This window comes from Haliotis cracherodii, unplaced genomic scaffold (assembly GCF_022045235.1).
Source record: "Haliotis cracherodii isolate W230 unplaced genomic scaffold, xgHalCrac1.p SCAF_9, whole genome shotgun sequence".
In the NCBI taxonomy this organism is placed as follows: domain Eukaryota; kingdom Metazoa; phylum Mollusca; class Gastropoda; order Lepetellida; family Haliotidae; genus Haliotis; species Haliotis cracherodii.
Genome location: NW_027266343.1, coordinates 4,870,084 through 4,891,345, shown reverse-complemented (window position 1 = coordinate 4,891,345; position 21,262 = coordinate 4,870,084). Strand labels below are relative to the sequence as shown.

At 40.2% G+C, this 21,262-nt stretch overlaps 2 protein-coding genes across 2 annotated transcripts; both read right to left on the bottom strand.

The window, feature by feature from the left end:
- Positions 1 to 368: 368 nt before the first annotated feature.
- LOC139452754 (perlucin-like) lies at positions 369 to 6,734 on the bottom strand. Its single transcript, XM_071234348.1, has 4 exons — positions 6,650 to 6,734; positions 5,377 to 5,462; positions 1,131 to 1,224; positions 369 to 636 (listed from the first exon to the last, which is right to left on the bottom strand). Exons 1-4 carry the CDS (start codon positions 6,705 to 6,707, stop codon positions 422 to 424), a joined length of 453 nt encoding a protein of 150 aa, XP_071090449.1. The 5' UTR covers positions 6,708 to 6,734; the 3' UTR covers positions 369 to 421.
- A 5,771-nt stretch (positions 6,735 to 12,505) lies between these two features.
- On the bottom strand, positions 12,506 to 17,717 carry LOC139453338 (fibroblast growth factor receptor substrate 2-like). Its single transcript, XM_071235009.1, has 3 exons — positions 17,702 to 17,717; positions 14,060 to 14,392; positions 12,506 to 13,149 (listed from the first exon to the last, which is right to left on the bottom strand). The coding sequence occupies exons 1-3, from the start codon at positions 17,715 to 17,717 to the stop codon at positions 12,506 to 12,508; spliced, it is 993 nt and encodes a 330-aa protein (XP_071091110.1).
- Positions 17,718 to 21,262: the final 3,545 nt, after the last annotated feature.

Sequence of the window (21,262 nt, the reverse complement as noted above, 5' to 3'; positions counted from 1 at the left end):
ACCCATTCGAGCATTGTTGTTACTGTTAATCCTCTACTGTTATATATATTCTGTACAATGTGCAACGGTATAAGGATCTATAGCGAAACGTCGCCTTTACAGTATTAAAGAAGTTGTTATCCATGAATTGTGTCTACTTTGATGTTTATACATTATGTTTATACTTACACATTATCTTTTGTGTAAATCATCAACCTATGATCATTCAACCTTGTATAAACATCCATTATCCACATGTATTTCACCTTCCTACTTCACATTCTGTACATCACTTGCTTAATAACGGTGTCAGTACATACGCCGAAACTATCCCTCTTATTAGCATGTGTTACACATGACAACACAATAATAAAAACCAACAAAGCAACGAATACTGATTTGGACCTGTATCATTTATTACGCACGTGTACAGCAGCTGGCCCTAATTTTCACAGACAAAGTTATGACTGTCCTTACATGGCCAATCATTCCATTTGTAGGCCATAGTTTTGTCTATGCCCATACAGTTCTCTTGGCCGCCCCAGTTGGATGGCTGCCCAGGGTACCAGTTCTGGTAGACCATAGGGGTCACTTGACCCTCCCACGTAAAGCGTCCTTCCAGTCGCAGATCGGTACCCCCCAGAAGGTAGTAAGGTGCTGCATTTAAATGGTATGTTTCAGACTAACTATAAATTAACAAGATAAACGAGTCCTGCTTTACACAACGCTACTTTTGACTTCCAACACTCGACGCATATTGGTGAAGACCTTTTCTACCCCGGATATTCACGGGTATATTGATGAAGACGTTTTCTACCCCGGATATTCACAGGTATATTTGTGAAGATCTTTTCTACACCAGATATTCACGGGTATATTTGTTAGGACCTTTTCTACCCCGGATATTCACGGATGTATATAACAACTAGGCTACCCGACCTCCCCATCGATATCATGGGCATCTATCTACGCAATTGGGATGTGATGACGTGCATCAACCAAGTCAGCAACCCTGACCACCCGATCCCGTAAGTCACCTCTTACGGCAAGCATGGGTTACTAAAGACCTATTCCACCCCGGATCTTCACGGGGCGGCACGCATAAGAACCAGACCCTCAAGGGATAGTAGCTGCGAACAGTTCATACTTACATTTCCCATGACGCTTTATGTGACCTGTGACGAATTCATCCTCATCTCGGTTATTTATCTCAGCCAGGCGACTCTTTAAGTAGCGGCAAACAGCCTGTAGGAAACTATAGCATGAGTTTCCGTGTTTGTTGTTTAACGCCGCTGTCAGCAATATTCTAGCTGCATGGAGGCGGTATGTAAATAATCGAGTCTGGACCAGACAATCCAGTGATTGACATCATGAGCAGCGATCCACGCAACTGGGAAACGATGACATGCATCAACCAAGTCAGCGAGCCTGACCACCCTATCCAATTGTAGCATAGTTGCCTTTTACGGCTAGCATGTTTTGCTGAAGACCTATTCTCTACGCGGATCTTCACGGTCCGAGTTTTATGTACATTATAACATCATCAATGTTGAAATTGACAACGAAGCCAAAAGACGGTTTTGAGTAGTTTAAGTAGTTTAAAGTGTTATCCATAGAGATGAAGAAAAAACAGAAAATTTTAAGAGTAAAATAAAGAACTGAAAGAAAAGGGCTAAATTTAGTACTAAAACTGGATAATACAGAGGCACAGAGTAGAAGAAACAATTTGTGAGCTAAAAGCAAGGTCCTTCATACAAGATAAACTGCATGTATGAACTGAAACTGAAATCATTCACATAGAAAGAGCACATGGATTGAAAAGTGGTGCAATAATTCTGACGTTTTCATCATTTACAGACAGATTTAGTGCGTAATAACACATCTCAAACTTACTAAAGTTTTCAGAGAGACAAACGACTATACAGAGGTTGTTAGAAACATTCGTAAATCTCTCATCCTTTTATGATTAAAGATCATGAAACACAAAAGAAAGCCTATTTATCATACGACAGGCTAGTAACTGGTGATAAAGTGTATGTTAAAGCTAAAGTTGACAACAGTTTAGGTCAAGTCAGAACAAGACGAAGTAGACCACGTACGTCTACGGATTCACAGGTGTCCAAACGTATTTTCATCAATAGTTGAGTCGAGACTGCGACATTGGTTCGAGTTAAATGAATTGGTAGCCCAATTTAAAGTTGGGATTAGAAAGGAATATTCTACGATATATAATATCTTTGTCTTGCAATGACTTCCTCAGAAATATTTACGAAAGCCTAAACATCGTTTTTGTGCATCTTACATTGATTTCCGTAAAGCCGGTGGTAAGGTTGATAGGAATCGTTGTTTCATATGTTATTACATAAGGGTATTCATGGTTAAATGTACAGAAATGTTTGTGCTTGTTTACGCTCTGGAAAGTCAAGAAAGATGTCGTTTCAACGTCATACGGTGTTAGACAAGGCTGTATGCTTCGTCCTGTACTTTTCATATTTTTAATCAACCAGTTGGCTACTGATATGATGGAAAGTGAAGCAAATGGTATCTTTGAAATTGATATGACTGAGGGTACGTATGTCAAAAGTGTAGAAAAATGGTTTTATGGCCATGGCAAAAATGAATATAGTATCTTATTATAAATATATTGGTCTATAATTTTCTTCACGTTTAGTATTGTCAAAAGTTGTGTGACGTTAGCTGTATAGGCCAAGGAAGCATGTGTTCCCATATATAATCTTATCAGGAAATCTCCGAATCCTTCATTAATTGTTTCTATTTTTGAGACAAAGATAGGCCCTATCGCATGCTATGGCAGTGAGATCTGGCGATACACTGTTAGGGGAAGTGTTGAAAAAGAGCAAAGTGATTTTTTCAAAAGATTCATTTTACTTTGTAAACGCACATCAACCATGCTGGGCTTGGGGAAGTGGGGCGATATTCATATTGTGTGCTAAGTATTTCTGACGCTGCATGACGTGTTGCTGTAGGTTGGTGCGTATAAACCCAACACGCTATCCTCGGCTTTCTATGACATGCTAAAAGTACACGTTGGTTGGTTTGTTGTTTTACGCAATATTTCAGCTGTATGACGGCGGGCTGTAAATAATCGAAGACCTATTCTACCCAAGATCTTCACGGGTCAACGGTACATGTGGATAATGCAGGAGTAAACTGGGCGTCACATGTCAAAATGTTATTATTCCAAACCGGATTCTCACGCGTCTGGATATCCCATGAATTAGATGATGAATCTGATTTTTGAGTATATTCCGTAGCACACGCATTGATATTCAACTTTAAACTTGGTTTCTAAAGAAAAATACTTCTGTAGTTCTTGTATATTATGAAACGTATAAAACTTTACTCGAACATGAATAATATACAATTTCAAATTTTGATTAGGATCTTATGAGAAAACTTGGTTTGAAAATACAAATGCAACGCTACAGTGAAAACAGTGTATGATTCAAGATGCCTCATTTGTGAAAAAATGTAACTTGGAGATCGAAGATGAACACCATGTTTATCTAGTGTGTCCCTACTACAGGTCAAGGAGAAATATGTTGTTACCGATATACTATCATCGTTATCCATCAAGACAAAGTGTATAAATTTGATGTCAACAAGAAATAGAAAAACTTAGAAAGATTTAGCCATTCTCGTTAAAAGAAATTTAATCATGGAAATTCCACAACTGATGTACATTCATGATGTAGATATAGTATAGTAGTATCGTAGGGCAGAATCATATGGATGTGCAGCTTGATGTCCATTTATGATACACTCCTGGCGATATCCATCAGTGTCATTAAGAGAGTTTTAAAAGGCGAGTTCCACATGATGGCCCCTAAATCGAATTAATTTGAGGAGGTGATGGTTGTCGGGAAAAAAGTAGTTTCAAGGCGTTGTTTCAATATGAGGGACGTCATATTTTTCTCCGAGCTGCTTCAGTGCACGTTGAGTGAGTGAGTGAGTATGGTTTTACGCCACTTTTAGCAATATTCCAGCAATATCACGGCGGGGGACACCAGAAATGGGCTTCACATATTGTACCCATGTCGGGAATCGAACCCGGGTCTTCGGCGTGACGAGCGAACGCTTTAACCACTAGGCTACCCGACCGCCCCTCAGTGCACGTTGAAAACGTGTGATACGGAAACTTACCGATTACTGTTCTATTTGCGTTTGCTTGGAGTATTCACAGGAATATACTCATCTGTAACGCTTTATGTTTGAGTCAGAGTTTTCTATCTATTGTACTCGAAAGAGCAAAACAAAAACGTCATTCCCTGATTCATGGAACGTTATTAACTAAACGTGGTGACCGCAGATATAACTTCATATCTATCTTTCAGAGGTCCAGGCTGTCTGATTGGTTGAAAAAAATCGTTATAAATGAAAGCAAAAAACATCTCCAGTTTACTGAGAAAATAATATGTTAAATGCTGGACTTCCTCACTGATAACATTCCATGTACATTTTGGGGTAAGACATACGGACAAGAAGTAGGCACCCCCGTGTACACAAACTGTGCTCCCCTTCTTGGTGATCACTTTCTTCAGTGTGTTTATTCATGTATGGGAGGCCATATAGGCCCATGTACATTTCAGTTATATATAGTAATATACAATTGAGACAATTTACATTGCAAACAATCTTAAGGGTAGAATATTACGACTTGGTACGTAATAATAGGGCTTCCTTCACACACTTAGCTACATTTCTGAGTATACAGTCATTTTTGCTATTTAAGAGATTACTAAAAGTCTTAATACATGGATTGCTATAGAATCTTACAGGAATATACTTTTGTCTTAATGTTGCGTAAAACGGGCAGACAAACACAAAATGGACTTCATCCTCAATACAACCATTGTTACATAGCCGACAAAAGCATTGTGAAGAATCAATATCCTCTCTTCTGCCCAGATTACTCCGTATAGGCAATTCACTTAATCGCAACAGGCACATCATACGTCTATGGTCTCTATTTCTGAAAGCTGTAACATAATATTCCATATCCAATAATATCTTGACGTGTGAATTTACGAGACTCATAAATGTTCACCAACGTGGACTATAAAAAGAAGATACCAGTGAGATGGCCTCATCTGTTTCGTATTTAGATCTATGCATAAAGAGTGATAATAAACTCACCGAAAGAGGGATGAACTCAACTTTCCTAATGTAAACTTTCCCTTTATAACGAGCAATATTCCAGCAGCTCCAGCCTTTTGAGATACAATCGAGCATGCACTTCTCACGAAGAATTTAAAAAGCGTCATACGACTTTTGCTCAAAAAATTGTTTAATCAAGGTTACAACATTCATGTCCTAAGTAAAGTTACAAAAGGCTCTGTAGTAGATATGTTGAGAATTATATATATTATAACTTACAGTAGCCTCTGCAAAGGATCCTTTCTCATTTGAGAACCAGTAGCAGGAATGCTTGTGTGGTACAAAGCCTAGTTGACACCGGGCTCCTGGGGTGTGGAAGATAAACGTTAACATCCGCTCAATAAAAGAATCAGACTAATAATGCGTAAATCATTGCCATACTAGGTACTTAATTTATTGCAAAGTAGAAGCTTTTATAAACTCTTCAATAAACAATATCTTAAGTTTCCAAATTTGTTCCAATTTAAAAAAAGTATTACCACTGACAGTGTAAGAGATCTACAAGAGATCTACAAGATCTCTCTAAATGCCTTAACCATGTGTATAATACATTTACATGTACGTCATTAATTAATATCTACGTAACCAATTTTCATTACTCTTTTTTAATGCTGCCGTTGTGTACACATTGAAAATGGTATATTATTAAATAGCATGTATGGGTGCTCTTTCCGAGAAATAAATAGTTGATAATAGGATCGAATCGCTATCAGCACCATACCCGTGCTTGTGTACGTGGGTTTTATCATCGTGGTTAAATTGTCTCAGTGAAGACATTCTAACCACATATTTAACACGCCATGATGTATCAAATATAGCGGCATTTATGCGGTACATGCACTCATGGTCATTTTGTATGATTGGGTACTCTAGTAGTGATGTAACGTTAGCTTGTTACCCTGGTTCGATTCCCTACAATATGGACCCTTGAAGATCAGGGGTAGAATAGGTCTTCAGCAACCCATGCTTGCCCTAAAAGGCGACTACGCTTGTTATAAGAAGCGACGAACGGGTGGTCAGGCTCGCTGACATGGTTGATGCATGTCATCGTATCTCATTTGCGTAGATGGATGATGTCAATCACTGGATTGTCTGGTCCAGACTCTTATATATATATAGACCGCCGTCAAATAGCTGGAATATTGCTGAGTGTGGCGTTAAACAACAAACAAACAAAACCTACAATATGTCAAAGCCATTTCAGGTGAAACCCTCTGTGAAATGGCTTGACTATATCAACAAGCAATGTTATGCTCTACTCACTCGTTCACACGCTCACTCACTCACTCACTCACTCTTCTGAATCCCAGGTGTGTGATTTCTTTTAGAACAGTACGACTACGTTGTGTACGTGTAAGTCTAAATGTGAGATCATGCACTAGCTTGCTATGTCAACAATGACACGTTTCGTTTGTGACTGGTAATCTAACGATGATCCTAACATTCCTTGATGATTAAATAGTGCATTTTTAAAATAAAGAAATGTGTTTACCTTCGTTTGGAAATACACAAACTATAACCATCAGCAGCAGAGCGTTCCACAGTCCCATGTTGTATCCGATATCCCACAGTGTGAACTGTAATGAAGCATCTGTTTTGAGCGTGCAGACGGATTTGACACCTTCGCTCTCATCTGTACTCGTCAGATCCGGAACATGTGTGACACCATTGAGACCCACGTTCAAACCCTCGTATTACCACGCTCGTGTCATATTAACATTGGTCCACGACAGCTGTTCGATTGAGCTGACTTTCACTGAGCCTGAAAAAGTATGCGGCTTTTTGCTTCGAGTGATGAGTGATTTTCTCCTGTTCAGAAATCTGAGTGAAGCCTGATTTCTCCGTGGAGGGGTATAATGAACTTATTCTCCGGCACAGAAATGTATTTTCCTCCAAGGCGGGATACATGGTATTTTATCAAGATCACGAGAACCAATTCTGACATGGAGGTATGATAAAACATTTTGCACTACGTTTATACGTCATGCAAACTAAATATACAAATATTTTTGTGTTGTCTGATATATCGAGATTACGACACGAGGGTCAGATATCATTTATCTTTAAACGAGCTGTTTCAAAACCTATCCAACAGAAAGATGGCACATTAAACAACATTAAATAAGTTTGGTTTAATGCATCTTTGAAGGGTATTTCAGCCATATATGATGGCGTGTCAGTATGTCGTTTAGCGATGACTAGTAAGCATGGGTAAGGTGCTGACACACCGAGGATTGTATTCGGGGATTCGAACTTATGATCAAAGAGTCTTGACGCCACCAAAGGACGGAATCGACCCGTGAAGATCGGCGTGGTATAGGTCTTCAGCAACCCATGCTTGCCGTAAAAGTAGAATAAACATGTACTTGTCGTAAATGGAGACTAACGGGATCGGGTGGTCAAGCAGACTGACATGGTTGATGCATGTCAGTCACAGGATTGTCTTGTCCAGACTCGATTATTTAAAGACCACCGTCAAGAGCTGTAATATTGCTGAGTGCGGGGTTAAAAAACAAACAAACACCGTATCCCAAATGCGTGGATCGATGCTCATGTCAATCATTGGATTGTCTGGTCCAGACTATTTACAGACCGCGTCATATGGCTGGGTTTTTGTTGAGTATGGCGTTAAACAACAAACAAACTAAGATTTTAATTCTGAAAGTCACGCCATCACGCGGCGTTAAAGAACAAAGAAACAAACGGAATCTCTGCACAGCGCACCTTAGAACGCAGGACAGCCCGTGCACCGAGATATCTGCAGATTATCTACAGGCAATATAGTTACCACACCATCTATTCACAGCGGAAACGTATCTACAGATGAGCTGATGTGTGTGGCATGCCTGTAGTTTAAGGTATCAAACATGGCTTGCATGCAGGCGGCACGGGGGGCCTAGTCGTCTAAGGCGTCACGATTCGCTGTCCAGATTTGCGCCCACTGGGCACGCCAGAACCCTATGATTGTGGGTTCGAATCCCGGTTTGCCCTGATTATGTTTCTACAACTCGTGGGTTTCGCCGATGTGGTAAACGTCTGAGACCTGCATCACTTCGGTCTTTCCTCCCACATAAGCTGACACGCCGCGATATAACAGTAATACTGTTAAAAGCGGTGTTAAACCCAACCCACTCACTCGCTTTCATGCAGCTAATCTACCAGAAAAAACGATTGCTCGATGATTGACAGAACTGACATGGTGAGGTAAACAATACATCGACAAAATATTTAGTCAATTTAATTTCCACTATAAAGACATTGTATTGTAGCAAGACGGATTAAGTTGTTTTATATTAATTCTTAGATCGAATCAGCTGTATGCATTTTGTCACACAATGCCAAAATGTTTCATTTCATGAAGGTAAAACGTTTGTTAGGCTGTAACTCTAAACTAAATCTTTGATGTTCAGAATCTGTAGCTGTAAGCACTTTTCCCTGAGAACAAAACTCTAACAATTCGTGTCGTGTTCTACAGTATACTAGTGAATTTCATTCTCTCTCTCCATCTCTCCAGAAACCTATTCGAATCCCGGTTCGCCCCAATTATGTTTTTAGATTTGTCAGCACCATACCCGTGTTCGTGGGTGTGCTAGTGTTAAAACAAAAAGGATCTAGTGTTAACGCGGGGCTTTCCAAGTGATTTATCAAGTACAGTAAACTACGGTTATAACGAACTCAGAGGGATCACTGATTTTCGTTCGTTATAACCGTAGTTCGTTATGAGCATATATACAGCAAATGGATCAACACATTTCGTTATATCCGTCAGTTCGTTATAAGCGTGTTCGTTATAAACGTAGTTTACTGTGCATGATATAACTAAACGGAAAACAATGTACATATCCTCGTGTCACTGTACCCTGTCATGTTCACTGAAACCGACAATGTTGGTGTTAGATGATAGGTTAGGCATGTGGTGTTGTTTTATTGATACCACAGCTGTGCACAAAGGTGAGAACGCTTCATCGCACTCGTGCCCAGTCTGTCTGCGTAAATAAAAACGCGCAGAATATTAATTGCAAACCCTTGTCCTGTTGTGAGATGAGAATAATAAAGCCTGAAATGTAGTAATTGTAAGATGTGTATGGATCACACATGCGTATCTGACTTTTGCGAACACCTGGCGTCATATGCATCACTGATATTCAGTGATCGATTCATATAATTTTGCCAAATGGAATCTGTTTCGGCTGATAATCACGGTTATTCTTTAGCGTTGACGTTTTGTTTTTCCGAATTCAAAGATGATCTTTTTCATATATACGTCCGAGCAAGCTTCATTGTTTTCCATTTGTGGGTTTAACGTTGCTTTGATCAGTATTCAATTATATCTCCTGTGTCAACCTCATGTGGGAGATGCACGAAGTGATGCAGGTCTTACCAATGGTGTCTGATCACACTCACCACTGCACAGTCAGATCACACTCACCACTGCACAGTCAGATCACTGTCACCACTGCACAGTCAGATCACTCTCACCATCGCACAGTCAGATCACACTCACCACCGCACAGTCAGATCACTCTCACCACTGCACAGTCAGATCACACTCACCACTGCACAGTCAGATCACTCTCACCACTGCACAGTCAGATCACACTCACCACTGCACAGTCAGATCACTCTCACCATCGCACAGTCAGATCACTCTCACCACTGCACAGTCAGATCACTCTCACCACCGCACAGTCAGATCGCTCTCACCACCGCATAGTCAGATCACACTCACCACTGCAGAGTCAGGTCACTCTCACCACTGCACAGTCAGATCACTCTCACCACTGCACAGTCAGATCCCACTCACCACCGCACAGTCAGATCACTCTCATCACTGCACAGTCAGATCACTCTATTCACTGCACAGTCAGATCACTCTCATCACTGCACAGTCAGATCACACTCACCACTGCACAGTCAGATCGCTCTCACCACCGCACAGTCAGATCACTCTCACCACGGCACAGTCAGATCGCTCTCACCACTGCACAGTCAGATCACACCCACCACTGCACAGACAGATCACACTCACCACTGCACAGTCAGATCACTCTCACCACTGCACAGTCAGATCACACTCACCACCGCACAGTCAGATCCCACTCACCACCGCACAGTCAGATCACTCTCACCACTGCAGAGTCAGATCACTCTCACCACCGCACAGTCAGATCACACTCACCACTGCACAGTCAGATCACTCTCACAACCGCACAGTCAGATCACACTCACCGCTGCACAGTCAGATCACACTCACAACCGCACAGTCAGATCACACTCACCACCGCTCAGAACTGCGTAGTCTGAGTGTGCAGAAATATGGAAAAACACCGGAAAAGGCTTACTTAAAAGACAATACAATGGCTCATAAATGGGTCAGCAGCAACAAATAATGGGCCCTATTACAACAGTTAACATACTCTAGTACACGTAATTTATTTCACAAATCAAGTTTGAGTACATAGGAAATACAGTTTACGCAATGCATAACACTAAAATTAAGTCTCCGACCCTTTTGGCAATAATACATAGCTTCCTGATTGAATTTCAGAGTTCAGTTACTGAAAACGTAATGTAATTTCATTGATTGTTAAGGGACAGTTTACACGCTACATTACCAATCACAATTACAACGAAGTCTGATATAGTGTACATTTGGCGATGAATTTCAACGTTATACGAAGAACTTGCTGACTTTAGCAGTTTACTGTACAGTAAACTACGGTTATAACGAACTCAAAGGGATTACTAATTTTAGTTCGTTATAATCGTAGTTCGTTACAAGTACATATACAGCATGACTACAGCAAGTAGTCGGGGACAAAAACTAAGTTCGTTATATCCGTCAGTTCGTTATAAGCGTGTTCGTTATAACCGTGGTTTACTGTATATGTAACGCTATCTATTGCTAACAATGGGTTTGACTGTAACCCTGTAACCCTTGACATTTTTAGGAATATGACGGTGCGTCAGTGTAATGTCGGAGGAAACTCCAAAATACAGACGTTTACAGTTTGGAGCACGAGGAAGGGGCTGACAGGCCAAATGGTCATTATCCGGGTGAAGCTATGATTCGAGCTTTCGAACACCAGGTCACAGAACCTGAGGAGCGCCATGGTTTTGCGTGGTGTTGCGTGTTTCTTTGTGTGTAGCGACTGGACCAACCATGGTTCACATATGATAAAAAAGATAGGACTTCCGTCAAATGTTAATGTTGAAAGTGGTGTCACACAGAAATGAGGGTAAACCTGGCCCCATTGTGCTGCAAATGTGACTGCTAGAACACATGGTTTACATGTCAGTCCTCTGGTGCTGCTTCGGAAAATCAAGAACATATATGTGCAACATGAAGGCATCTTGTACTTCAAATACAAAGATCCATTTACTAACAACCAAAAAGTGTTCTTTCAGTAGATTGCTTTAAGTTTGAGAGACAACATGATGCTCATGATGTCCACTACTGGGTTGTCTGGTCCAGACTCGATTATTTACAGACCACCTTCAAATAGCCGGAATATTGCTTAGTGTGACGTTAACAACAAACTAACTGACATGTCAATTCTGAAAATCACGCCATCCTTCGCATGAAGGGATGGTCAGGTAGCCTAGCTGGTAAAGCGTTCGCTCGTCACGCCGAAGACCCGGGTTCGATTCCCGACATGGTACATTGTGTGAAGCCCATTTCTGGTGTCCCCCGCCGTGATATTGCTTGAATAGTGCTAAAAGCGGCGTAAAACCATACTCACTCACTCGCATGAAACCATTCCCATTCATTTGATAGCCTCAAATGCAGTCGAACTTCTATGATGTCCAGAGGAAATCAGACGATTCGAGTGCACAACAAAGGCAGTGCAACAATTTCATTACAGATGTAATGACAAGATATAATCATTCAGTCGTGTGACGAGCTGCAAAAGATGTGATAAATGGACACCAAATGCTGGAGCTGCTGGAATATTGATCGACATAAAGGGAGAAGTTGACTATTGGAAAGTTTAAGCCATCCCTCTGGAGGAAAGCGTTTTTGCCACTCTGACTCTGTATGCGTAGATTTAAATATGAAGATATACCTAAAGCTTACGTTAACCTTCTGATGAAAATTTCCGTAATTTGCTTTTGTCAATCTGAGCAAAACTTCGATACATATGCATAAAAAACAGATCAGCAAGAAGGGAAAAACAGGTACCCATACTGATGCCAACTTCTTGCCTAACTGCCCAATCCCCTAATCGAGCATAGTGAGTGAGTTGCTTTTAAGGCCGCTATGGTGCTCACAAGCCCAGAAGCATAATCGGGACGAACTGGGATTCGAACCCACGATAAATTTCACATGGATGTTGTCACTGGCGAATTATTCCAGACACGTATTCACATTGTATTTGGGCATGAATTTCACATTCTCATAATTGGGACGAGACTGCTTTGAACGTCTGTTCTTTGGTAAATCAAACACAATAATCTCACCGGGAACCGGTGTTGTGTCAACCTGACTTCTTGGAGCTTCTGTACTTTCTATAGGCTCAAGTGGAGTCGATTTACCATTTCCCCCTTCTTCTAAATCATCACGTGTGCCTGATCCCGATAAAACTACACCTTCCTCGTTGTCCAGGTTCTGTCCTGTCTCTGATCCACTTGAAGCTCTGGGTTCTGATCCACTTGTAGCTCTGAGTTCTGATCCACTTGCAACCCTAGGTTCTGATCCACTTGTAGCTCTGGGTTCTTCTCCACTTGTAGCTCTGGGTTCTCCTCCACTTGTAGCTCTGGGTTCTTCTCCACTTGTAGCTCTGGGTTCTTCTCCACTTGTAGCTCTGGGTTCTTCTCCAGCTGGGGTCCATATTTCTGATCCAGTGAAAGCCCTGGGTCCTGATCCCGATCCGATGTGTGCAACCGCTAATCCATCAGCTGCTTCTAGGCAAGGCGTTGTTGTCTTCCCATCAGTATCGCAAACTTTACTTTTCACTTCTGAAACTTCCCTTTCTGATGTACAAACTTTTTCTGAAGAATACAAAAATTCAAACTCAGTTAACTCGATACGCTTTTAGACATCAGAGCACATACTAACAATGGTGCAATATCGAACCTACGCTTGTGCCGATGGTCCACATTATGTACACAGTATCATCACTATTGCTGAATTATAACCAGATATGGCTTCGTTGTGGATATATATACGACTGAGATTATGCACTGATGTTGCAATATTTATGTTAATGGAGATCAGAGGAAGTTGAAGTGATATGCCTCTGACTAAACCTTACACAAGGACATTCGTGAAGCGAGCTATTTTATTCAACGCCAGAACCAGCATTATTCCAGCTGTGTCACGACGACCTGTAAATATCCAGTCTGTGACTATAACCATGAACAATGATCTAAACATTCAGTACAAACAGAGAGTCTCCCAAATCCGGTCATGGCCCTTATGACCAAAACAGGATTATTTTGGACTTAAGAGTTGTGAGTTTATTTCAATTTTTGTCGCATCTTTCATGTAGAGGTAATGATGAATTTTGGTGGTGTTCAATACGGCATATACACAATTTGGTGTTTGCTTTGTGACAGCGCTTCAGGTTGATGTAACAACTTATGGGTGTAGTAATCATGTGAGGCAGTCGAGTAGCCTAGTTGTTATTGCGTTCGCTCATCATACCACACGGGTTCGATTCCCGACATGGGTACAATGTGTGAAGCCCATTTCTGGTGACCCCTCCGTGAAATTCATGAAATATTGCTAAAAGCGGCGTAAAACCATACTCATTCATTTATTTAGTAATCATCGCATACTGCACCTGACAGGTAATGCATCATAATAATAGGGTCAGGGGAACATATGTTTAGAAATGCAGTCATTTGTTTAACTTTGCTTCATGGATCAATGTTAATCAAAACGAACCGAGTAATTTACCTATTTGGGGTGTTGTTTTCATCTTATCACGTTTACCACTAATTTGTTTTGTTCTCTCGACGATCTGGTCCATGATCGCCTGTCCTTCAGTTGTTTCCATGACGAAGACCCCTTTCCCTGTCTTGCACCTTCTACCTGCTTCCACTGTGAAGAGGTTTGGCGTCCTCCCGTACCTCCTGACGTAATGGAATGGCCACTCCAAAATGAGGTCATTTGACGTGAGGTCCCAGAGACGCAGCGCATCCTTGTCGATAGTCAGGTTGTAGAGTTCATGTTTAATGTTCTTGGACGCGGTCGGTGGACTTTCACTGAATACGACGCTAAATGTGTTACCTGAAAGTAGTCAGTGAAACATGCATCCTAAAATAAACTCTGTGCATCATTGAATTTGACGTGGCTACAAAGCCCTTAGTGAAACCATGATCTGAATCAACCATCTTTGAATCGATATCATGACACAGAACAAATAACGACAGGAAACTTTTTGAAATTGTTCCGGCCAATATTCATCGCCCTTTTTGAGATGAGTCAAGCCACTTCTTAGGCATCCAGCTTCGTGCGGAGGAAAAGCAAAAATCTCGCTACGCCGTCATCGAGGGGTACCGCTATTGTAACAGTTTCAAGCATGGATGGTTTCAGAGCAAGGGCGAATCATGGATTCGATCTCACGATACGTAGATCCGGATCCTGGTACGGCTGAGGGATGCTTAGGAGAATGAAAACTAGTGTGTTTTATATGAATGTATCTTTGTCATAACCATGATCGTTATCATAGTATACATGTATATAGAGATACCATGATATACTGAAATTGTGTCTGTGAAATGTTTAATGCATATCTATTCCGCATCATATATAATAGCGATGATCACCATTATACTTATAAAGTGGATGTAAAGGGTTTTGAAAGCTTGTGTAATAATATTTTGTAATTTCGATTGTATTTCCTGATTATGAAAGTTATTTGTTTATAATCGTTTTATTATTCAGGAACGTAAAAGTACCTGAAAATCACAGACGACAAGTAGGGTAATGATGCCCTAAGATTATGTATTAGTTACTGGATAACGTTTATAATACATAAAACACATATTGTGTTGATCGGTATTATTATTGTATCCGCCATGAACAGGAGCTGTAGTTATTATTACTATTTCTAAATACAGGCGCCAAGAAGTGAACATAATAGGCAAAGAGTAACTTTGATATTGTCTAAATTTATAACGTTACGACATGATCATCATTCATTATTATTACACTTTAACTGAAAACGAAACTACATTTTGCAGGTTGACTTCCTTCCTTCTCGCTTAAAAGTGTTTAGGTAAATTACCACACAATATAAAAAATAATGTTACGACATACATATAAATACAACGACATACATATGTATTACATCATATTCTAACTGTAACAAAGCAAAACATTTTCAAATCAAACATTTCCGACTCCATACCAAATTCCCCACACTTTATACAAGAAATAACCGATTCATATTACATCGACAGAAATATATCATATTCACAATGTAAATACACACAGTCCATGACATTTTGGTCTCTCTGTTCGTTTAAAACAACGAACTTGCACAATCCAACAAGACACTAGAATAGTTTTGGCTTGTTATCATCTATAGATATACTTTGTAACTTGTATGTATTTAAGATTGCACGTGAACTATATTATGTAAACATATTCTTTGTGTATTCCAAAAAGAAATAAGATAATTAAAAAAAAATATATATATAAGGTAGGTATATATCGTTTGTATCATAAAATGATAAATGAATACGTTAGGTTTCGACATTCCACCTTTATACTTGATGCACGGTGCGATGTGCAGTATAAAGTACATGTACATGTAGGTGCTGTCCACAGTTTACAAATTTATTAATTATACTTGTCAAATTGACACACAATACGATACTTATCTTGATCATTGAAGGTATCTTGACTCTTGAAGGTACACAGGCGTATCGTAAAACGTCTGATACGTATTGTGCTAATAATTACACGACACAATACGTATAAGGAACCTTACCACGAGATACGATACATAAAATACGTGTTAAAATATTTTCCACATGGTAGAAGACGAGGCGTTACTGTATGACTGGATTCCAAATTCAGTATCGACAATTAAATACTGATATGCATCAATAATATCAAGGAGACCCTGAACACTATGGGTGAGTGAGTATGTTTTTATGTCCTGCCATGGATCATGGACACCAGAAATGGGTTCATATACTGAACACATGAGGGGAATCAATTCCGGTACTTCGGCTAGACGAACGCTTTAACCACTATGCTACCACAACTCCTCTGAACATAATGAGTTAAGTCGGTCACGTTTAACGTTCGACTATTGCCACATCCACCTTCAAATCAAACTCACTCACTCAATGATACACCGATTGACAGTTTACATAGCTATAATTGATTCCGTTATAAAACGTGTATCCATTAGTACTGGTTTTGTTCTCGTTGTTGACAACAAAAATATTTTATCAACATACTCACACGTTTCTAGTGTATGCAATGAAAAGACAGACTATTCACTGTATATATTTGGCATTCATATTGTCGAGCAGTGAAAAATAAATCCCCTGTCGCTGCCAAGTGACGACAAACCCTAGAGAGTGGTGTTTTTGAACGTTCAAGAACATGTGTCATGACTCGAGGTCAAGAACATTGAAGCGACAGAGCAACATTCTGGCTTGAAGAGATCCACAAGAGTATTTTCATTGTCATTGTTTATTGTTAATATAACTATCTCTTCTCTAATGAGGCCGAAAATGGGTTGACCAGTCGTCTAATGCGTCACAGGGTTGTGTCCCTTGGGCACGCCAGACAGCTATGGTCGTGTGTTCGAATCCCGGATTATGTTTCATGGTTTGTCAGGACCATAATCGTGCTCGTGGATTTCACCAACGTCTGGGACAATTCATCGCTTACTCCCCCCTACCCCCCCCCCATCCCCCACCCCCCACCTCACCCCCACCCCCGTTGTAGTGATTGTGTGGTTTTACGCCGCATCTATACATGTATGACGTCGGCCTGTAAATAATCGAGACTGAACCAGATAAACAGTTATTGCAATGGTGAGCAACGCTCCACGTCATCTGGGGACGAAAACGTGCAATAAACTGAGTCACCGAGCCTGACCAGCTGATCTATTTGGTCGCCTTTTGCGACCAGCATGGGTTGTAGGGGACCGATGCTAACCCACAGAGCATACCCATAGCAGATATCGTAGGTGTGATGTTTGCAATGGCATACCCACAGGTTGGCGTACATGTACTTTCTTTAATGGTTGTCTTCAGTGTGTCATACATTATGGTTATTCTTGCTAACGGTACATTTGTTTGTTTGTTTATTTTAGTTTAACGCCGCACTCAAGCAATATTGGAGCTATATGACGGCGGTCTGTAAGTCATCAAATCTGGAACATACAATCCAGTGATTGATATCATAAGCATCGATCCACGCTATTGGGATACGATGACATGTATCACACCAAGTCAGCGAGCCTGACCATCCGATCCCGTTAGTCGCCCCTTGACTTATTCTAACCTGGATCTTCACGGGTGACGGATATATGAACATTGTTCGTGGTTACTTAATTGAGATTCTACTTACCTTCTGTCTTTTCCATTATAAGACCTGACTGTATATCTGTAGGCACAAGGAGGCGTAGTCTGTGTCAGCAGCAGAGTTAGCATCTGGACCACACGGGCGAGTCTGTTCCTGGGTTGGGTACGCTTACTGAGGTCTGGAAGTAAATTACTACTACTACTAGTAATAATAATAATACTTGATTTGTAAAGCGCCTAATATCCATCGACAGTTGCTCACTGGCGCTGTGACAAAGTTAAAATGTAATGTCTATGTACATATGCCAACAATCAGGAGATCTATTGAAAAGCTGAAGTGAAGAAGTGGGTTTTGATGAGAGACTTAAACGTTTCCTAAGAAGCAGAGTTTCTCAGATTCAAAGGCAAAGAGTTCCATAACTGTGGACTGCAAAAGGAGAAGGCACGGTCAGACATAGCAGAAGTAGACAGAGGCTGATACAGGAGAGTCCCACCAGAGGATCGGAGAGCACACTCTGGAGAGTACAGGGATATAACATCTTTGAGATAATCTGGATAGTCGCTATTGTTGAGGCAGTCATGAGTGATGATACATATCTTATCTTATCAAATTGCATATGTGAATGTATCAACCTGTATGACGTCATCCCATGATTTTGATTACAACGCGACTGTGTGTATGTACACAACACTGAATACAATATTCGACATGATCCATTCGTACCATCATGTCACATGATACGAGTGAAACATATATATATTTGTGGCTCCTTGGACCAGAGCAATATTTCGACTTGACTGACTATGTATACATATCTGTAGGTGTGACAAAACCTTTATCATATCTACAGTTATGTTTCTATATGTATTTGACTGGATTATCAACACGTCATACAATCATAACAAATAATACTATTCAATTGTCAGCACGATACATAAAATTCGAGACAAAAGGGAATATATATGGGCGTAGACATTGATTGGATGTAACACACTTGACATACAGTCGAACACCGTTGTGTCGAACTCGGATGTGACGAACTGTCTGTTTGTCTACGCCTATATATGTATATGTCGAATTCGGATGTGTCGAACTGTCTGTTTGTCTACGCCTATATATGTATATATATAGGCTTAGACAAACAGACAGTTTGACACATCCGAGTTCGACACAACCTTGTTCGACTGTATGTCAAGTGTGTTACATCCAATCAATATCTTACTTATACCTATACCGCCCATCACACGTTCAAATAGAGAGTATATTTCTTTGTTAGGGATGGAATGCAGTTGATACAACTGAACACGTGTTTTTCCGTGTATGTGGGATTGAAAGGATTGGTTCTCACACACCTTACACGGGACAGGTAGAAACCTACATTAGGCCCCATGGTGACTAACTGTGTTTCAAGACAGCAGGAATTAACTGGACATATTACCGGAGCATGTCCTTGTACCGGACATGCTGAGTGTGAGCAAACAAACCAGGAAGTAACACAACCCGTCTCCTGGTTGGGTAAGTTTGCCATGGTGTATGGGTGACTCCTGTTGAAACAAGGGACATCCGACAACAGCTAAGTTTGTGTCAGTAGTGTATTGTCAAAATGTGGTAGTGTATTCAGCGGGATATGTTGTGTAAGACCTGGGTAGATAGGATACAGATTATGTGAGATGAAACAAGGTACACTATCATGTGTAGAATTAGGGAAGGTGGGTATCACATGTTTAAGAAAATAATAGACAGGATACAATATTCCTCAGATATATTGGGCGACGAGACAGCATAACAACTCAAGATGATGTGGGTTAAGGTATTGCTTATGTACGATCGCCAGGACTTTATTTATTTATTTATTTATTTATTTATTTATTTATTTATTTATTTATTTATTTATTTATTTATTTATTTATTTATTTATTTATTTATTTATTTATTTATTTATTTATTTATTTATTTATTTATTTATTCATTTATTTATTTATTTATTTTGTACCTGGACCTATCCCCTCAAATACGGAAAAAATCGCCTGTACAGGATTCAGTTAGTTTGAGAATAAACAGGATAACTCTCCTGTGAGATTAGGCAGGAAATCTGCTAATGTGCGATGAGACAGGATATTTACTTATGTTAGATGTGATTAGATATTTACTTAAGTGAAATAAAACAGCATAGAACTGCTTTGTGTGATAGGATAGCTATAGGGTAACTGTTTATTTGAGATTCACCAGAAAATAAGATATCCCTGCATGGTTTGAAGAAAGTTTGTTTTTTTCAGTTATCGCTGGTGTGAGATCAACAAAATAGGATACCTGTGCGCAGTTGCTGGTATTGAACAAATTATGGTCTTTAATCTTAAACTTCTCCTTTGGGGTTTAAAAGAAATTGACCGTATGTATTTTGCATGAAGTCAAATATTTAAATTTTCTTCCCGGATATTCCTCGTATCAGTTCACATTCATACTAAATTTACCCAGGAAGTGTTTGCAATGATCTAATCTAATCTCGAATGACATTATTTAACATATGAAACTACCAATCTGGTGTTCATGGTTGACGGACGGGCGCGTTCCTACTGAACTAATGACACCCGACATCACTGTAATGGTACTCAGAACCCAAGGATCCCACTCTGGATGAATGTTGGATCATACCACTTGACCATAGAGCGGATCCTTGCTAATTACGGCACATCAAACCACTGTGACAATTTTGTCCTCTTGTCTACAAACTCGAAGTTTGTAAATAATGACATCTACAAGATGTTCGAGTACTATATGGAATGTCGTTTTAAATATCCTTCAAGGACATCAATAACATAAATTCAATTCCACTCCAAGAAAGATAAACAAATACATTGTAAAAAATATACCATAAAGTAATCGAATATGTTTTAGATTTCTGGAAGTGAATATAAACATTTTATTTTAGAATTTAGGCAAATACAAAAATTGACATACTTTTTATATCAGTGTTCTTGAACGGGTTCCAGAGGTTTGGAATCGTCTGCATTCAATGTCTACTAAGCCGTTTGTGACAATGTTGGGCTGTTATTTTACCATTGCTCATGTTAATCCACCATTGGTGTGTCTGGATATTTGGCTCAACGCGAATAGCTGCAAAACTGTTGTTGCTCTAATATTTGAGGTGAGCTGAGGTGAGGTGAAATGGGGTTTAACGTCGCGTCCAAGATTATTGCATGCACGTGTATGTTTGTGTGGCTGCTTGTACTAGTCCGGACTGATGCCGATTTATAGTGCTAGCACACTGAGATACCATGCCGCAGTTTAACATGAATACCCCACTCAGACACAGTATACTGACTCCGAGCCGACCAGTCCTTGTTTTAGCCCCTTAATGCCGAGCGCCAGACAGGGTAACAACAAGTACCATCTTTTAACGTCTTTTGGTATGACGCGGCTGGGGATCGAACCCCGGACCTTCCGCTCTCCGGGCGGACGCTCTACCACTAGACCACGGAGGCGGTCTTCTAATATTTGAGGGTTGTCACTGCCGTTACAACAGTGTTGCCATAGTATGTGACGTGAATACCACATTCACTCACTTGCTGTAGCATATTGTCACAAGTCAGACATAACTGAACATGG

Coding starts and splice junctions, on each gene's coding strand:
- LOC139452754 (XM_071234348.1), bottom strand. CDS start 6,707: ATGGGACTGTGGAACGCTCTGCTGCTGATGGTTATAGTTTGTGTATTT. Junction 5,463..6,649: donor TTGTGTATTTCCAAACGAAG/GTAAACACATTT, acceptor TCCACACCCCAG/GAGCCCGGTGTCAACTAGGC. Junction 637..1,130: donor CATAAAGCGTCATGGGAAAT/GTAAGTATGAAC, acceptor ATTTAAATGCAG/CACCTTACTACCTTCTGGGG.
- LOC139453338 (XM_071235009.1), bottom strand. Junction 13,150..14,059: donor GAAAACAACACCCCAAATAG/GTAAATTACTCG, acceptor TGTATTCTTCAG/AAAAAGTTTGTACATCAGAA.